Genomic DNA, 19,069 nt, shown 5'->3' with positions numbered 1-19,069 from the left:
CCCTATGGCCCTGGTTCACACTTGAGCGTTTTACAGCGCGTTTGAACGCGCTGAAAAACGCCCTACGCTCAAAAAAGTTCTTGAGCTTCTTTGGGGCGTTTTGTCGCGCGTTCCCATACATAGACTTTCGGGAACGCGCGACAATGGGCGTTCGCTTGTCTCTGTATGCGCGATTGTAAAAGCCGGTACAATCGCGCATACAGAGCGCTCCTTTCAGAACGCTCAGGTGTGAACCCAGGGTAAGGGTAGACTGCCGGGATCATCCACCGACCATGAGAGCAGAAACCCCCAAGTACCCAGAGTGCACGCGTGACCACCACTTCATTCGCCGGCTATAAGGCTGGGTTCACACCTGAGCGTTTTACAGCGCGTTCCTACGCGCTGTAAAACGCTCAACAAGGAGAAACCAATGATTCCCTATGGGAATGGTTCGCACTTGGGCGTTTTACAGCGCGTACGATCGCGCTGTAAAACGCCCGACGCTCCAAAAAGTACATGAGCGACTTTTGGGGCGTTTGTGGCCATAGGACACTGTAGTGAATCACACAAACGCGCGTCAAACGCGCGTTTACTATTACAAAAACGCGCATAAAAATGCGCGTAAAACGCACGTTTGCGCAACGCTCAAGTGTGAACCCAGCCTAAGTGAACGGAGCAGCAGTCACACATGCAAAATAAACCGATGTGTTTACAAAAGGAATTCAGAGACCCCTGTCCTGTCCATCACAGTGGTCAAATGCCCATCGATCACATTTTATCACCTATCCTGTGGGCAGGCCATAAATGTTGTTCGTTCAATAACATAGAAAGGTGGCTGCTCAGATCTGATTAGACGTCATTGGAGCTGGCTGTGGAACGAATGACCCAGTCAGTAAGCATGGAGAAGATTGCGTTCCGGCTTATGGCAGAAGTGGACACATTGCCATTCCAGGAGTCCGTTATCAGTGATTATTTCAGTAGCCATCAAAGACTACTGGCTACATGCCCAGGAGACAGGATCATTGCCCATCTACCTTGGATCAGATATGGCATCTCTCAGTCTAATGCCTGGGCTACACTGCGACTTTTTGTAGCGCAGCTGATTAATTTTAACTATTGAATGACAGCTGCAGCCCACAAGATTGCATTCATGTGGACTACAGCTGTAAATAGTAAAAATCAACCAGTTACGCTACAAAATGTTGCAGTGTAATCCAGGCCTAACACAGAGCAAACTAAGATCCATTCATTTCTTACCGTCCAAACCATTCTCTGCAGCCAGTTTCTGTATTTCTTTTCTTCTGTAAAACTTGTTTAAAATGTTTAGAACTTCACCTAAAAAAACAAGTATCTTCTATTAGAAGGGACGCGTGACTGAGACTCGCTGTAAGTTCAGGGACCAGCAGTAAGGATGTATACACACATTCCCAGTCAAGGAGCCTTCGGTCCCTTTCACACGAGCGAGTTTTCCGCGCGGGTGCAATGTGTGATGTGAACGCATAGCGCCCGCACTGAATCCTGACCCATTCATTTCAATGGGTCTGTGCACATGAGCGTTGTTTTTCACGCATCAGTTCTGCGTTGCGTGAAAATCGCAGCATGTTCTATATTCAGCGTTTTTCACACAGCCCTGGCCCCATAGAAGTGAATGGGGCTGCGTGAATAACGCATTGCATCTGCAAGCAAGTGCGGGTGCGATGCGTTTTTCACTGAAGGTTGCTACGAGATGTTGTTTGTAAACCTTCAGTTTTTTATCACGCGCGTGAAAAACGCATCAAAACGCATTGCACCCGCGCGGAAAAAACTGAACAACTGAACGCAATCGCAGACAAAACTGACTTAACTTGCTTGCAAAATGGTGCGAGTTTCACTGAACGCACCCTGAACGCATCCGGACCTAATCCGTCACGCTCGTGTGAAAGAGGCCTAAGTTGTTCACATCTTAATTGACCGTTTGGGAAAATAATTAATTCCAGCTCTAAGGCCCCTTGCACACGAGCGAGTTTTCTGCGCGGGTGCAATGCGTGACGTGAACGCATAGCACCCGCACTGAATCCTGACCCATTCATTGACTAAACTTGCTTGCAAAATAGTGCGAGTTTAACTGAACGCACCCTGAACGCATCCGGACCTAATCCACAACGCCCGTGTGAAACCAGCCTAAGGGTACATTTGTTTCTGTGGTAGAGGATCCAGCGGGCTGTTGGACCAGAGAGCAGTCTGCTGGATTCCGCCAGATCCCATTGACTATAATGGGGTCTGGCGGTGATCCGACCACTTCCTGGCATAAATGCTAGGTTTTTGGCCAGAAATAAATAAACGTTGCATGCAAAAATCCGTGCTGGATCAGGCATGCTGCAGATGTGAATAAACCCTAACCTTATACCTGCCATTACAGAGCTCCAAGGGGATGTTCATATTTACTTCTCCATGGCAATCAGTTCAGGTCTTGAGATGCCTGCTAACCAGCACATTGGTTAAAGGGAACCTGTCATCGACGTTATGCTGCCCATACTAACGGCAGTATAAGGCCTCATGCACACGACAGTATTTTTTCACTGTCCGCAAAACGGGGTTCCGTTGGTCCGTGATCCGTGACCGTTTTTTCGTCCGTGGGTCTTCCTTGTTTTTTGGAGGATCCACGGACATGAAAAATGAAAAAAAAATCTAAGTCAAGTTTGCCATTGAAATGATAGGAAAAAACGGACACGGATCACGGACACGGATCACGGACACGGATGACAATCTTGTGTGCATCCGTGATTTTCACGGACCCATTGACTTGAATGGGTCCGTGAACCGTTGGCCGTGAAAAAAATAGGACAGGTCATATTTTTTTCACGGCCAGGAAAAACGGATCACGGATGCGGCTGCCAAACGGTGCAGTTTCCGATTTTTCCACGGACCCATTGAAAGTCAATGGGTCCGCAAAAAAAACGGAAAACGGCACAACGGCCACGGATGCACACAACGGTCGTGTGCATGAGGCCTAAGGTAGAGACAGGCGAGGTGATTTCAGTGGTCTGTCATTTATAAGTTAAAAGGAAGTGGTTGCCGAGAACCAACATCACAATCATTGCAGACTGGGCCTGGAAAAGAGTCACGGCCGCCTGAGAAGAGTCATGGCTATTCATGAATTCCTGCTCCCCCACCCACCTGCTGATGGCTGACAGGCTTCTACCTAGTTTTCTCTCTAGGAGAGAACTGCCAATCAGCAGCAGATGGGTGACTGCAGGAGATTAGGAATAACCAGGACTCTTCTCAGGTAGATCTGACTCTTCTCAAGGCCTGTGCTGTAATGATTATGATGCTGGTTCTCAGCAACCACTTACTATTAGCTGATGTGTGACACACCGCTGAGATCAGCATTTCTGTCACTACTTTATGCTGCCCTCAGTGAGGTCCGCATAAAGTTGATGACAGGTTCCCTTTAGGCTACATGCACACGGCAGTGTTTCTTTTTTTGCGGATCGGTTGGTTTCCCATTCATTTCTATGGATCCGTTAAAAATGCAGTGCAGTCAACCATTTCTTTTCTGCGTCTGCTGTCAGTGTTTATCGTGCACAAAAAAAAAAAAAAAGTATTGCATGTCCTATTCTTGTCCGCAATAAACGTTTTACGGACCCATTGACTTCAATTGAAGTCAATGGGTCCGCAAAAATAGGCTATGTCATCCGCATCCTTTTTTTTTTTTTTTTTTACAGATGGTTGCTGGGAAACCTGTATATATAAAATTTCAAGAATTACAGCCTTCAGGGTTTTTTTTGCAGACCGCAAAAAAAAAAAAAAAAAAAAAAGAAACTTAAGACAAACGTAACGGATGTGGATGTAAAAAAAGAAAACAGGAACAGGGATCCGCTATTTGCATGTAGCCTAGGCAGAGTTATTTCCGGTACAGGTTCCCAGCAGCTTCAGCCTCGAGGCAGACATGGTGGCGATGCTGTCCATGGCTCCACAGCCACAAGGACCATTTCATTAAGTAGTCTGTGTGATATTAAGAAAGCGCCTGGTTTTCTCTCTCCAGGAGCTGTCTGGTATTACAGCTGTGCCCCACGCAATCCATTTTTCTAATCTGGCACAAACCTAATTGATATAATTCTTTTTCAAGCGGATAATCCAAGAATTTAAAAAGTTTCTCTAAGAAGTTAAAGAGGACCTTTCACTGATCCTGACACTGAACTAAGTATACAGACATGGAGAGCGGCGCCCGGGGATCTCACTGCACTTACTATTATCCCTGGGCACCGCTCCGTTCTCCCGCTATGCCCTCTGGTATCTTCGGTCACTAAGTTATGGTAGGCGGAGTCTGCCCTTGTTCTGCTGTAGCGCTGCAATTGGCCAATCGCAGCGCAGAGCTCACAGCCTGGGAGGTTATTTTCTCCCAGGCTGTGAGCTCTGCAATGCGATTGGCCAGCGCTACATAAGAACAAGGGCAGACTCCGCCTACCATAACTGGCTAAGTTGCCCATAGGAACCAATGAGATTCTGACTTTCATTTTCCAAAGGAGCTCTAAAAAATGTAAGGTGGAATCTGATTGGTTGCCAAGAGCAACTAGGCCAGTTTTCCCTTGCAACGGTTTTGATAAATCTCCCCCCCAATGAATTCAGTGGAGCTGAGCTGCAATACGTAGCACGACCCACGGACAGGGTAGAGCCAACTTTGAAAGAAAGCAGCCACAAAGCTAATGGATAACTTTTTCAAGGGATAACTCAAGTTTTTACAAATCCTGGACAAACCCTACAGTCTACATCCGTAAGTGAATGTGTATGCCAGCGTCAGTCCTCAAAACCAATGCAGAGACTATTTATGCAGATTTAAAACACCCAAGAACCCCTTTAAAAGGGAACCTGTCAGCACCAAACTAGACCAAAACCGCCATCAGTACCTTAAGGCCTCATGCACACGACCATTGTTTTATTCCGTGTCCGTTGCTTCGTTTTTTGTGATTTTCTGCGGACCCATTGATTTTTTTTAATGGGTCCGTTGAAAACTCGGCTAATGCACCGTTTGCCATCCGCGTCCGTGATCCGTGGTTCCAGTCCGTCCAAAAAATATAACCTGTCCTATTTTCACGGAAAACTGTTCGCGGACCCATTCAAGTCAATGGGATCGTTAAACGCAGAGGCACACAAGATTTTCATCTGCGTCCGTGTCCGTTTTTTTCCTATCATTTGCATCACTTTTTTTTTACATTCCTTAATGTCTGGTGGTCCTCCAAAAATAAAGGAAGACACACGGAAACGGATCACGGAACAACGGAACCCCATTTTGCGGAACGGAACACAACAACGGTCGTGTGCATGAGGCCTAAAGCCGTTAACATCCGGCTTCTAATAATGTTCTTGTGTACGATGTTCGATCGCTGTAAAGCAACTTTTATTCCCCCCGCAGGTCGTATGCAAATTAGGCTTCCTTACTTCGAGTTTAGGTAAGCACCCCCCGAACCGTCCCCTCTTTTGATAGATTGACAGCCTGAAGAGCGGCCGGGATGGCACAAGTCTCGCGTATGCACAGTTGCGCCGCTGAAACCCGGCTAACAGCGGCATCCGGAGACCTGATCGCACCGCGCATGCGTGAGACTTATGCGATCCTGGCCGCTCTGCAGGCTGTCAATCTAACAAAAGAGGGGATGGCTAGGGGACGTGCTTACCTTGACTCGAAGCAAGGAAGCTCACGCGAGATTTTATCTGTAGGGGCGTTTCTTAGGCGGAGCTGAGAAAATATGAGACTTCTCTGGTCACACAAGTAAGATATGACTCTTAGGGTACATTCACACGACCGTATTTTTGGCTCCGCACCCGTTCCGCAATTTTGCGGAACAGGTGCGGACCCATTCATTTCAATGGGGCCGCAAAAGATGCGGACAGCACACAATGTGCTGTCCGCATCCGTAGATCCGCGGACAAGAATAGGCATTTCTATCATGGGGCCAGCTACAGTCACACGGCCGGTATCCGCAATTTGCGGACCGCAAAACACATACGGTCGTGTGAATGTACCCTTATATGTTAATTTGCATAAAAGGCGGGAAGTACAAAAAAGCGGAATATTTACTGAATTAGTCTGCAAATTAAATTAAAAGTGTAATTTATATGTTTAGGGTAACACAATGAACATTTAGAAACGCTCAGTGAGGGTAGCATAGTAGAGGTAGGTTCCCTTTAAGGCACGGTCTAGGGCATTTCTGCACCATTCATACAGGCGACTTTTGGGTAACTCCTCCCACACTGGACAGTTTAGAAGACTGTAACCTAATGTTCTCCCCACAAGGATACATTGATAGCCACAAAATAAACATAAAAATCAAAAGTACAATAATCCATGTTCAGAAATTAAACAGAATTGTATCCGACGGGAACAACTTTATTAAATGTGACAAGTGACGAAAAGAGAACGTTATTGGTCGGACATAGCAGGGAGATTTAGGACTGCAATCACCACATCATCATTAAAGCTCTTCCCCTATTCACGTGAACTGGAGTTAGGGTACTTTCACACTAGCGTTTTTAGAATCCGGCAGGCAGTTACGGCAACGGAACTGCCTGCCGGATCTAGCAATCCGTATACCAGGCATCCTCAAACTGTGGCCCTCCAGCTGTTGCAAAACTACAACTCCCAGCATGCCCAAACATACTACAGCTATCAGCCTACAGCAGGGCATGGTGGGAGTTGTAGTTTTACAACAGCTGGAGGGCCGCAGTTTGAGGATGCCTGCCGTATACAAACGGAAAGCTCTTTTTTCTGGATCGGTCCCATCCAGAATAACGGATCCGGTATTTACATTTTTTTCAAAGATCAAAAGACAAACCCACTCCTCATATATCCTGGCGCCTGTGCAGACCAGAAAACCAGATCCGGCGATGCGGCAATTTCCAGAACACTTGGTACCGGATCCGGCATTAATACATCGCTGCACGTGCGGTATTGTACCGGGATTTTGGCCGGAATTTTTTTTTATCCAGTCAAATGCAGTACAAGGGACGGAACGGAAGACAGGTCCCCACTCCCCATAGCAGCGCCATACACAGGTCGCCCCTCCCCATAGCAGTGCCATACACAGGTCCCCCCTCCCCATAGCAGTGCCATACACAGGTCCCCCCTCCCCATAGCAGTGCCATACACAGGTCCCCCCTCCCCATAGCAGTGCCATACACAGGTCCCCCCTCCCCATAGCAGTGCCATACACAGGTCCCCCCTCCCCATAGCAGTGCCATACAGAGACCCCCCCCCTCCCCATAGCAGTGCCATACAGAGACCCCCCCCCCTACCCATAGCAGTGCCATACAGAGACCCCCCCCCTCCCCATAGCAGTGCCATACAGAGACCCCCCCCTCCCCATAGCAGTGCCATACAGAGACCCCCCCCCTCCCCATAGCAGTGCCATACAGAGATCCCCTCCCTCCCCATAGCAGTGCCATACAGAGATCCCCCCCTCCCCATAGCAGTGCCATACACAGGTCCCCCCTCCCCATAGCAGTGCCATACAGAGATCCCCCCCTCCCCATAGCAGTGCCATACAGAGATCCCCCCTCCCCATAGCAGTGCCATACAGAGATCCCCTCCCTCCCCATAGCAGTGCCATACAGAGATCCCCCCCTCCCCATAGCAGTGCCATACAGAGATCCCCTCCCTCCCCATAGCAGTGCCATACAGAGATCCCCCCACCTCCCCATAGCAGTGCCATACAGAGATCCCCCCACCTCCCCATAGCAGTGCCATACAGAGATCCCCCTCCCCATAGCAGTGCCATACAGAGATCCCCCTCCCCATAGCAGTGCCATACAGAGATCCCCCCTCCCCATAGCAGTGCCATACAGAGATCCCCCCTCCCCATAGCAGTGCCATACAGAGATCCCCCCTCCCCATAGCAGTGCCATACAGAGATCCCCCCCCTCCCCATAGCAGTGCCATACAGAGATCCCCCCTCCCCATAGCAGTGCCATACAGAGATCCCCCCCTCCCCATAGCAGTGCCATACAGAGATCCCCCCCCTCCCCATAGCAGTGCCATACAGAGATCCCCCCCCTCCCCATAGCAGTGCCATACAGAGATCCCCCCCCCCTCCCCATAGCAGTGCCATAGACCGACCCCCCTCCCCATAGCAGTGCCATAGACCGATCCCCCTCCCTATAGCAGCCCCGGCCCTGCTGCTCACAGCAGACTAATCACTGCATCTTTATTTTACCTTACAATGACCCTCCAGTAACAGGCAGAGCGGGCGGCGGTGTAACGTCACTTACTCACGTGATGCACCTGCTCCGCCCACTTTATGAATGAAGGAGGCGGAGCAGGCGCGTCACATGAGTAAGTGACGTTACACCGCCAACGGCTCTGCCTGTTACTGGAGCGTCATTGTAAGGTAAAATAAAGATGCAGTGATTTAAAGTAAGCCGCCTGCCCGCATAGCAACGAATTAGCGATTATTCGATAACTGGATTCGTCAGCAATGAATCCAGTTATCGATTAATCGTTGCAGCCCTAATTGAGACCCGTTACCAGATTTCAATACCGGAAAACAATAACGCTAGTGTGAAAGTACCCTTAGGCTACTCTCACACTAACGATTCCATTTTGTCCCCATTCATTGTCAATGGGGACAAAATGTAACTCAACAGAATGAAATGCTCCAAAATGCTTTCCGTTCCGTTTAGTAGCGTTCTCATAACGGAGAACAAACCGCAGCATGCTTCAGTTTTCTTTCCGTCATGAACTCCATTGAAAGTCAAGAGACAGATCCGTTTAACTCTGACAATAGAAAACGGATCCGTCCCCCAATGACTTTCAATGGAGTTAATAACGGATCCATCTTGACTATGTTAAAGATAATACAACCGGATCCGTTCATAACAGATGCAGACGGTTGTATTATCAGTAACGCTCATAATGATGGACCATGTGATGAGCGCAGTCACATCACCAAAGGTCCTTTTCCTCCCAGGTCCTCAAAGTAGAAGAAAGACGACGAGCCGGGCTTCGCGAACAAGTGGATGAGGCGAGTTTAATTATTATTATTTATTTATTTTTTTAACCCCTCCAGCCCTATTGTACTATGCATTCTGTATTAAGAATGCTATTATTTTCCCTTATAACCATGTTATAAGGGAAAATAATAAAATCTACATAACACCGATCCCAAACCTGAACTTCTGTGAAGAAGTCCGGGTTCGGGTCTTTGTACTAAACATGCCGATTTTTCTCACGCGTGTGCAAAACACATTAAAAACGCATTTTCCCACAAAGCCCGCATGAAAGACGCCTTAGGGTACTTTCACACTGGCGTTATTCTTTTCCAGCATTGAGTTCCTTTCTAGGGGCTCAATACCGGAAAAGAACTGATCAGTTTTAGGCCTCTTTCACACGACCGTATGGCTTTTTCAGTATTTTGCGGGCCGTTTTTACCGGATCAGTTTTGTGTTTCCGTTCAGTTTTTCTGTATATACGGCATATACAGTATACAGTAAATACATAGAAAAAAATTGGGCTGGGCATAAAATTTTCAATAGATGGTTCCGCAAAAACGGAACAGATACGGACGCATTTCCGTATGTGTTCCGTTTTTTTGCAGACCCATTGACTTGAATGGAGCCACGGAACGTGATTTGCAGGCAATAATAGGACACGTTCTATCTTTTAACCGAACGGAGAAACGGAATGCATACGGAGTACATTCCGTTTTTTTTGCGGAACCATTGAAATGAATGGTTCCATATAAGGACCATATGCGGAATGCAAAAAATGGCCCGCTTTTGGAAAAAAATAAAAAACGGTCGTGTGAAAGAGGCCTTATCCTAATGCATTCTGAATGGAGAGCATTCCGTTCAGGATGCATCAGTTAAGTCCCTCTTACGTTTCTTGGATGCTGCGGTTTTATCTCAGTCTAAAACTCCGGAACACTTGCCCATTGACATGTATTAATGCCAGATCCGGCCCCAAGTGTTCTGGCAAAACTGATTCATTTTTGCGGTCTGAGCATGCGCAGAAAAAAATAAAATGCCGGACTCGTTTTTCCAGATGACACCGGAGAGATGGATCCGGCATTCCAATGCATTTGTCATACGGATCAGGATCCTGATCCGTCTGACAAATGCTATCAGTTGGCATACGTTTTGACGGATCCGGTGACGGAACTGCCTGTCGCAAGTGTGAAAGTTCCCTTAGCTGCAATAGCAGTCCACCCAGGACCCCTCTAGCATCTCCCACGTGCACCCCAGACTCACTCTTATTAAGAGGCTGGGTCAGTTCAGCTCCAATGTCTGACTCCGGGCTTTCGGTGTTTTTAAGCTCCACAGGGATGAATAATGAGGTGTCCAGGCGCTTCTCGTTCTCACTAGAGAGAGGTCTGCACAGGGAGCGTGTCCTCGACCATCCTGTCAGCGAGCCAAGGACCCCACTGCCGCGCTGTGTAGGAGACTGCAGGCTGCGAGTAGATGCCTGAAAGCAGCATCTGGCCAACGAAGACACCCTGTGCATGTACATGGCGGGGAGGCCGCCGGCCACTGCATGCACTAACGTTCCAGCCAGCGAACACCCAGCAGCAAGAGCAGCATGACTACGAGCGACGCAGTCTGATGACGTCGGCAAACCCTGCATGTGGAGGACAGCATGCCATCCAGCGGCGCAGCCTGATGACGTAGGTGACCCAGCAGGTAGAGGAGAACAGCGCGACACTTAGCGGCGCGGCCTGGTGATGTCACAAGAAAGGCCCCGACACATAGGTGACTCGGATAACGCCTGCGTGACATTGACAGGTCAGGGAGTTAGATGGAGTGGCAGGCTATGATGATGAAATAAGCGGTATTCTAAAAAGAAGGTCCCGTTTATCTGCTGAAGATGAAGTCCTTGATAATGAAGTAAAAAACGAAAGCAGAACATGAAGGAGTTGTCAGAAGCAACTAGTCACGTGACCAATTGCGGTTTCTGATGTGCCTTCAGACTGTCCACACTTCTTTTGGTTCTTTTTCCTAAAGGCGTTGTCTTACTTCAGAATGTAGCATTTCTCATGTAGATACAGTTACTACAAGGGACTTACTAATGTATTGTGATTGTCCATATTGCCTCCTTTGCTGGCTGGATTCATTTTTCCATCACACTATACACTGGTTGTATCCAGGGGTTACAACCATCCTGCAAACCAGCAGTGGTGGCCGCACTTGGACACTATAGGAAAACATACTGGCCTCTGTGGTGGCAGGGAGTGTGCGTGGGTAGGGTTGTCAACCGGTAAGATATTTTAGTGGTCCTGCCGGTAATTTTTTTTTCTACATTGCCGGTATTTTCCTACCAGGACTGCTACTAATGAGCGCTTCCATTGTGGAGAGCTCATTAGTGAAGCCTTTACACCACCCCCAACTGTGTTAGTTAATTAAAAATACAAAATAAACACTCACCTCCTCCATTTGCTTGCATAGCCCACCGGAAGCTCAGGACAGGACCTGCGAGACGTCATCACTGGGGTGCAGGTCCTGTCCGGAGCTCCCAGTCAGCAGTGAGCGTTCACAGCAGAGCGAGCAAGTGGAGGAGGTGAGTGCTTGCTTTTTTTTTTTTTTTTTGGCAGAGAAGAGGGCACTAATGGGGGCATCATTTTTCCAGGGGGCACTAATTAGGCATTATTCTTCCAGGGGGGCACTATTCTTCCCAGGGCACAAATAGAGGGTATTATTCTTACTGGGGCACACTAATGGGGGCATTATTGTTCCTGGGGCACACTAATGGGGGCATTACTCTTACTGGGGGGGCATTAATTCTGGGTTGCATTAATAGGGGCATTACTATTACTGGGGTGGACTAATGGGGCATTACTATTACTGGGGGCACTGATGGGGACAGTATTCTGGGGGGGCGTTAATCGGGTCATTACTATTACTGGGGGCATTATTAATGCTGGGGGGGCATTATTATTATTGGGAGCCACAGTATGACAGCAACTTAACACCCTGTGTTAAGCCACGCCCCACAACCACAGCCCCTTTTGGGTGGGATTTAACTTGGCCAGTATTTTTAGTTGGGAAAGGTGGCAACTAGGGATGAGCGAATCGACTTTGAAAGAAACATCTGAAGTCGATTAGCATAATACTTTATTTGAATACTGTATAGCGAGCGCTCTGTAGAGTATTAGAATGTATTGGCTCAGATGAGGCAAAGTTATTACTTCACGAAGTCTCGTGAGACTTCGCTTAAAAACTTCATAAATTAATTTCTACTGTGAAAAACCTTTTCCCGGGTTTGATTCCAGTAGTGTCACCTTGTGTCCCCAAAGGAACACTCACCTAGTGCATGTTTCTACCACATTGAATACAATGGTGGAGCAGGGAGCTGGCAGCTGCCACTGGTGGTTTAGCATAGGCAGGCGCAATACATTGACATTACCACTCCTGAAGCGCCTAGCTGCCAGGCAAACCAACACAGATCTGCTCTGCCCTGCTGCATCACTCTTTCCTATGCTAAACCACCAATCTCAGCCGACAGCTCCCTGTATTCAACTCTATCCACGTCCTGAGGATTTGGATGCAGTTGAAGTAGGTGTCCATTAATACCAGCAGTTACGGTTGCCATTAAAAAAATCTTTTACCGGCACAGGCTTATAGTTGTAAATAATGTCTGGGCCACTGAATTACTAGCTGTATCTACAGGACAGGGGATAACTGTTAGATCAGTGGAGGTCTTTACTGCTAGGACTGCACCGATCACGAGAACTAGGGCCCTGCACCCCAAACGGGATAGAGCTGCTGGTGGAAGAGGTGCCGTGCTGCCCTATTCCCTATGGATGGGGTCAGCAACCTTCGGCACTCCAGCTGCTGTGAAGCTACAACTCCCAGCATGCACACCTGCTCAGCTGTTCCTGTAACTCCCATAGAAGTGAAGAAAGCATTCTGGAGTGCCGGAGGTTACGGATCCCTGCTCTGTAGGACTACCACAGCAATTTGCAGATTTCTTTTTCCCAGTGTCCATAAAAAAAAACTGAAGGTGTCTGAAATGTTATATGAAGCTGGAGATGTTTATCATATACTTGCCAACAGTCCTGAATTTGCTGGTACTGTCCCTATTTTATAATTGCTATCCCAGCAAAATATTCGTCCTAGGCAGTTTCTAAAGGTTCTGTCTCCAACTTTATGGTGGCTGGCACCACCATCCTGGTCTTGTTTGAAAGCTTAGATACTTAGCCCTCATATGTCTAGCTGTTACAGTGGGGAAATAAGTATTTGACACACCTGCGATTTTGCAAGTTTTCCCACCTACAAAGAATGGTGAATCTAAAAAAAGAACAAAAAACCCCCCCACTAAATTACATTATATGATTTTTACATAATTAATAGGGATCGACGGATTATCGGTTTTACCGATATTATCGGCCGATATTCAGGATTTTGAACATCGGTATCGGCATCTATTTTGCCGATATACCGATAACGTATGGGGAACAAGGATCGCGCTGCTGACAGCTGCTCCGTGTTCCCTCAGCAGCACAGGGGAGAAGGAAGCAGTGTCTCCCTCCCCCTGTGCTGCTGCTGCCACCAATGAGAGGAGGGAGGACAAGAGGAGGGGAGGGGCTGTGGCTACCGCTCAGAGGTCGGGAGCCAGCTATGTGATTCTGCAGCCAGCTCCCGCCTCCTGTATATGAATTAGAGTTCTCTTCATTGGTGGCGTGCGCCCCCCAAACCCTAGCATTAATCATTGGTGGCGCAGAGTGGCGGGCCCCCCCCCCCCCCAGTATCAATCATTGGTGGCAGTGGCCACAGGGTCCTCTCTCCCCTCCTCCTCCTCCTCCTCCTCAGTGGCAGTTCCGATCGGAGCCCCAGCAGTGTAAGCCTGGAGCTCCGATCGGTTACCATGGCAGCCAGGACGCTATTGAAGCCCTGGCTGCCATAGTCTGCTCCCTGCTGCTGTGTGCACAAAGCAGCAGGGAGAGTGTGAGGTCCTATTCACCCTGATAGAGATGTATCTGGGTGAATAGGACAAGGGTTCTAGTCCCTAAGGGGGCTAATAGTAAGTATAAAAAAGTTAAAAATAAAACAAACCAAAATATTAATTATAAATGAAAAAGATAGATTTACAAAAAAAAACAACCTACATGTTAACAATAAACATTTATTTTCAGCAGATTTGTGTAGGAATAATTTTTTTCAAAAATGAAAATTCACAGAATATCGGTATAAATTATCGGCCTAAAAGTTCATAGATTATCGGTATCGGCCCTAAAAAAAAAAAAAATCTATATCGGTCGATTCCCTAATAATTAATTTGCATTTTATTGCATGAAATAATTATTTGATCACCTACCAGCCAGCAAAAAAAAAAATTCTGGATATCACAGACCTGTTGAGCCTCGTGCACACGTCCGTGAAACACGGACCATGTGATACTGGCCTGGATTTCTCGTATGATCTATACCAGTGTATTACAGTACTGCGGCGGCAGCAGGAAGGGCACAGCGTAATAGCAACCAATGATGCTGTGCGCTCCTGCACTCAGAAGAAATCCAGGCCGGTATCACATGCTCAGTGTTCCACAGACGTGTGCACGAGGCTTTAGTTTTTCTTTAATAAGCCCTCCTACTCTGCACTCATCTGTATTAATTGCACCTGTTTGAACTTGTTACCTGTATAAAACACATCTGTTCACACACAATCAATCACACTCCAACCTCTCCACCATGGCCAAGACCAAAGAGCTGTCTAAGGACACCAGGGACAAAATTGTAGACCTGCACTAGGCTGGGGTGGGCTACAGGACAATAGGCAAGCAGCTTGGTGAGAAGGCAACAACTGTTGGCACAATTATTAGAAAAATGGAAGAAACACAAGAGGACGAAAAATCTTCCTCGGTCTGGGGCTCCATGCAAGATCTCGCCTAATAGGATAAGGATGATTCTGAGAAAGGTCAGGAATCAACCCTGAACTACACGGGAGGACCTGGTCAATGACCTGAAGGGACCACAGTGTCAAAGATTACTGTTAGTAACACACTACGCCGTCATGGATAAAAATCCTGCAGGTCCTCCTGCTCACGCCAGCACATGTCCAGGCCCGTTTGAAGTTCGCCAATGACCATCTGGATGATCCAGAGGAAGGTCACGTGGTCAGATGAGAAAATAGAACTTTTTGGTATCAACTCCACTCGCCGTGTTTGGAGGAAGAAGGATGAGTACAACTCCAAGAACACTGTCCCAACCGTGAAGCATGGGGGTGGAAAAATCATACTTTGGGGTGCTTTTATGCAAAGGGGACAGGATGACTGCACCATATTGAAGGGAGGATGGATGGGGCCATGTATTTCTTAGGTAATGTCAGTGTAAAGGTTACTACGCAGTCACCTTCAAATTGTGTACGTTGTTATCCAGAGCAAGACCATCACCGATGTCAAGAATGAGGTACCTCAGTGGGAGCTTCAGCAATGGCCTCGATTGCTCTCATGGAGGTGGAATTTTACCAAACTATGAGAGATTCGAAACTCAAAAGTTTTTTTTAAAATTATGGTGAAAAGACCACATGGGGTTTGTAATATATTTTATTTACGGATTATTTTCCCCAAAACATGTAGATATAAAATACTTTAACAATATAATAAAGCAGTTTATATACAGTGTGAATGTGAAAAGCATAAGGAGACTTGTACTATTAATAGAAAATACAGAACTACATAGTGACATCATGTCCGATAACTAAAAACATGATTCTAGCAATATACAAACGTTAGGAGAACACCTTAGGTAAAGTCTACACAGCGCCGTAGTCACTTAACATATGATCGCGGTGTTGCGCTGGTACGTTGCACCACTGATAGTGAATATGGTCAGCCTGCAAGTTTCTGTAACCCGACCAGTGGGGAGATCTATGTGACCACATTCACTACCATTAGGTGCAACTGGAAGCGAGACATTTCAAATCAAGTCACCATGTAACCCTAGCTTTACAGGGAACACACAGATGTAAGCGGACTTAGGCCTCTTTCACACGAGCGTGACGGATTAGATCCGGATGCGTTCAGTGAAACCAGTGCAACCATTTTGCAAGCAAGTTCAGTCAGTTTTGTCTGCGATTGCGTTCAGTTTGAGGAGTTTTTCACGCCCGTGATAAAAAACTGAAGGTTTACAAACATCTCTTAGCATCCATCAGTGAAAAAGGAACTTGCTTGCAGATGCAATGCGTTTTTTTCACCAAAGCCCCATTCACTTCTATGGGGCCAGGGCTGCGTGAAAAACGCAGAATATAGAACATGCTGCATTTTTCACGCAACGCAGAACTGATGCGTGAAAAAAAAAGAAAGAAAAGAAAAATGTACACATTGCACCCGTGCGGAAAACTCACTCGTGTGAAAGGGGCCTTAGACAAAGTTATAGGAGCAGGTGCATAGATAACTGCAAGCAAGATGCTGTATAAAGGCCCCTTTACATCGCTCAATTGAGCAGATCATTGTCTTCCTCCATGGTAATCATTAATGAAGGAGACCTCTGTATTTACATGCAGCGATCTCCTCCACAGTATGGGGAGGAGGGATCCCTAATGCCATCGCTTATCCCCATATAGAATAATTGCTTACCGGCAGCAGAGTGCCGTTTAGCCACGGCAATCTGCTGCCGGCAAATGATTTCAGTGACCGCATGAAAGATCTTATTACCTGATGAACAAGCGTTTCATTCGTTTATCAGGTAACCAGCGGCGCCTTTACACCAGCAGATTAATCGCTAAGGAGCGCTTGTAGGAACGCTCGTTAGCGATGATCTACCCAATGCCCGAGCAATGTAAAGGGGCCCATTAGAAACTTGAATAGGACTTCACACTCTCCCTGCTGCCCTGTGCATAGTACACACAGCAGCAGGGAGCTTACCATGGCAGCCAGGGCTTCAGTAGCGTCCTGACTGCCGTGGTAACCAATCGGAGCCCCAAATTACACTGCTGGGGACTCCGATCAGAAGCTGCCACTGATGAATGGAGGGGACCCTGTGGCCACTGCCACCAATGATTATAATACAAATATAGGCAGCTGGTGCTGGTGGCAGAATCACATAGCCGGCACCGGCTTCTATGACAGGGCACTGCAATCCACGGCAGTTAACCTCTCAACTGCCACGGATCGCAGTGCCCTGTCATAGAGGCTGCGTGCTGGCTATGTGATCTGCCACCGGCACCCGCCTCCTGTATTTATATTAATGGGTTAGTTATCATCACTGGTGGCACAGCCCCTCCCCTCTTATTGGCAGCAGCACGGATTGGGTATCGATAATTCGATACCTGATGAAACTATTAGAAAGTATGGTCAGAAAATTTGATTATGGCACACAAACTGCAGCTATCTTGACACTGGCATCTATTCCTTGTACAATAGTAACAGTATTAAGGGTACTCATATAATGGATTCTTATTTATTAGAATAATTTGGACACAGAAGATCTGCTAGTTTAGGATCAGCTATAAACAGCTAAATCAAATTATGAACGCATGAATAAGAAAAGTTCCTTTCTAATCTGTGACAGTAGAAGCATAGCCTTATAAAATATAACTACCTATAACAATAATTTCATATTATTAAAGGGGTTGCCTCACGAAGACAAGCCCCATCTACAATATATGCATCATAGAGGAGGGGTCCTCTGTTCAGAACCGCTCTTTGTGAGCAAAAACTGTACAAGCAGCTTCGGTTCTGGTGGACTCAAGCCGTCCTTGTATTAAAAGGACGCTTATTCATCTGCATTGCCAGCCTGCAATACTATGTTTTCTGGATGCGGAGGCTTCCCCAGCGAAATCAGTCATTTGCCCTAGGAGCATGCATTTTGAAAGGGATAGTCTCTGATGAGACAACCCCTTTAAAGAAGGAACTAAAATCAGAGAACTTCTTTGCTATAAATTAAACCCAAGTACTGTACATTTTATATTTCACAATGATTAAGGCCCAGCTATGGCCGACAACTCATAATTGGGGTTTACGCACAGTTAAAGGGGTTGCCCACTTTCTAAACCCCTTTCTATAGGTTTTATCAAGCCCGATTAAGAATGCCTTCCTCCAATCAGGCAGAGGACCACTGCTGTATAAGTGTTACTCGTCTCTTGATTTCAGTGGGCAGATCATTCCTCAAGCCTAGTGCTGTACTCAGCTATCTCCAGCGCTTCTATAGAAATGAATGGAGTGGTGGCGTGCATTCCACTTAGCCGCTCTGTCCATTTCAGGGGATGCTCCATGGGGTTTGGGGCCCCCATTCTTGATCAGTGGGGGTCCCAGCTGTAGGACCCCCATTAGACAGGGGATAACGTTTTGTAACCAGAATACTGGTGGTGCAGCAGAGGATCACTAAGCTGATGGGCTTCCCTACAGATTACAGCCGATTGCTCTGAATTTCTACCGCTTCTAGAACTCTTAAATGAGCGGCTAAGGGTACTTTCACATTAGCGGCAGGGGAGTCCGGCAGGTGAACAGCCTGTCAGATCCGTCCTGCCGCTAGTTTATGTGTGCCCTCGGACTGCCGCTCCGTCCCCATTCACTATAATAGGGGCGGGGGCGGAGTTCCAGCGGCAGCACACGGCGAGAGGCAGCCGGACTAAAAGTACTACATGCAGTACTTTTAGTCTGGCTTCCTCTCGCCATGCCGCTGCCCCCATTATAGTCAAAGGGGACGGAGCGGCAGTCCGGGGGCACACGTGAACTAGCGGCAGGACAGATCCGACAGGCTGTTCACCCGCTGGAACAGCCTGCCGGACTCCCTGCCGCTAATGTGAAAGTACCCCAAGACTGGTCCATCTACTGGTTGCAAAAATAGAACAATTTGTAAGCGGACTGCATGCAGAGGATGTCCATGTGCTCTCCGTTTTTGAAGTGAATCAGTGCGTCTTGCATGAAAATTTAACCTAAGTGGAGCATGCTCTGGCATATGGAAAATTGCACATGCGAATTGGCCCACTTAAAGGGCCAGTGTTCACTCTGTGTGCTCTCCATTCTACAGTTGGAAAGCACACTAATGTGAACATTACATGTGTGAATGAGCTATTATCCAGTTCCTTTAAAAAAAAAAAAAAAAAAAAAAGAAGAAGAGCAGCATATACTACATAGAAAAAAAATAAACTACACCTCTGTCCCCTACTGCTCCAGCAGTCCTCCCAG

General features: G+C 47.2%; 1 protein-coding gene across 1 annotated transcript in view; it reads right to left on the bottom strand.

The window, feature by feature from the left end:
* SUPV3L1 (Suv3 like RNA helicase) overlaps nt 1–10,575 on the bottom strand; it is a 35,388-nt gene extending 24,813 nt beyond the window's left edge. The window contains exons 1-2 of the mRNA XM_044297847.1: nt 10,198–10,575; nt 1,237–1,314 (exon numbers count right to left, since the gene is read on the bottom strand). Of these exons, the coding sequence (XP_044153782.1) occupies nt 1,237–1,314; nt 10,198–10,570 (451 nt within the window). The 5' untranslated portion in view covers nt 10,571–10,575. The remainder of the gene's footprint in view (nt 1–1,236; nt 1,315–10,197) is intronic.
* Nucleotides 10,576–19,069: the final 8,494 nt, after the last annotated feature.

The sequence above is a fragment of the Bufo gargarizans genome, chromosome 6 (assembly GCF_014858855.1).
Source record: "Bufo gargarizans isolate SCDJY-AF-19 chromosome 6, ASM1485885v1, whole genome shotgun sequence".
NCBI classification, from domain to species: domain Eukaryota; kingdom Metazoa; phylum Chordata; class Amphibia; order Anura; family Bufonidae; genus Bufo; species Bufo gargarizans.
Note: the sequence above shows the minus strand (reverse complement) of the source record. Positions and strands in the feature narration are given on the sequence as shown.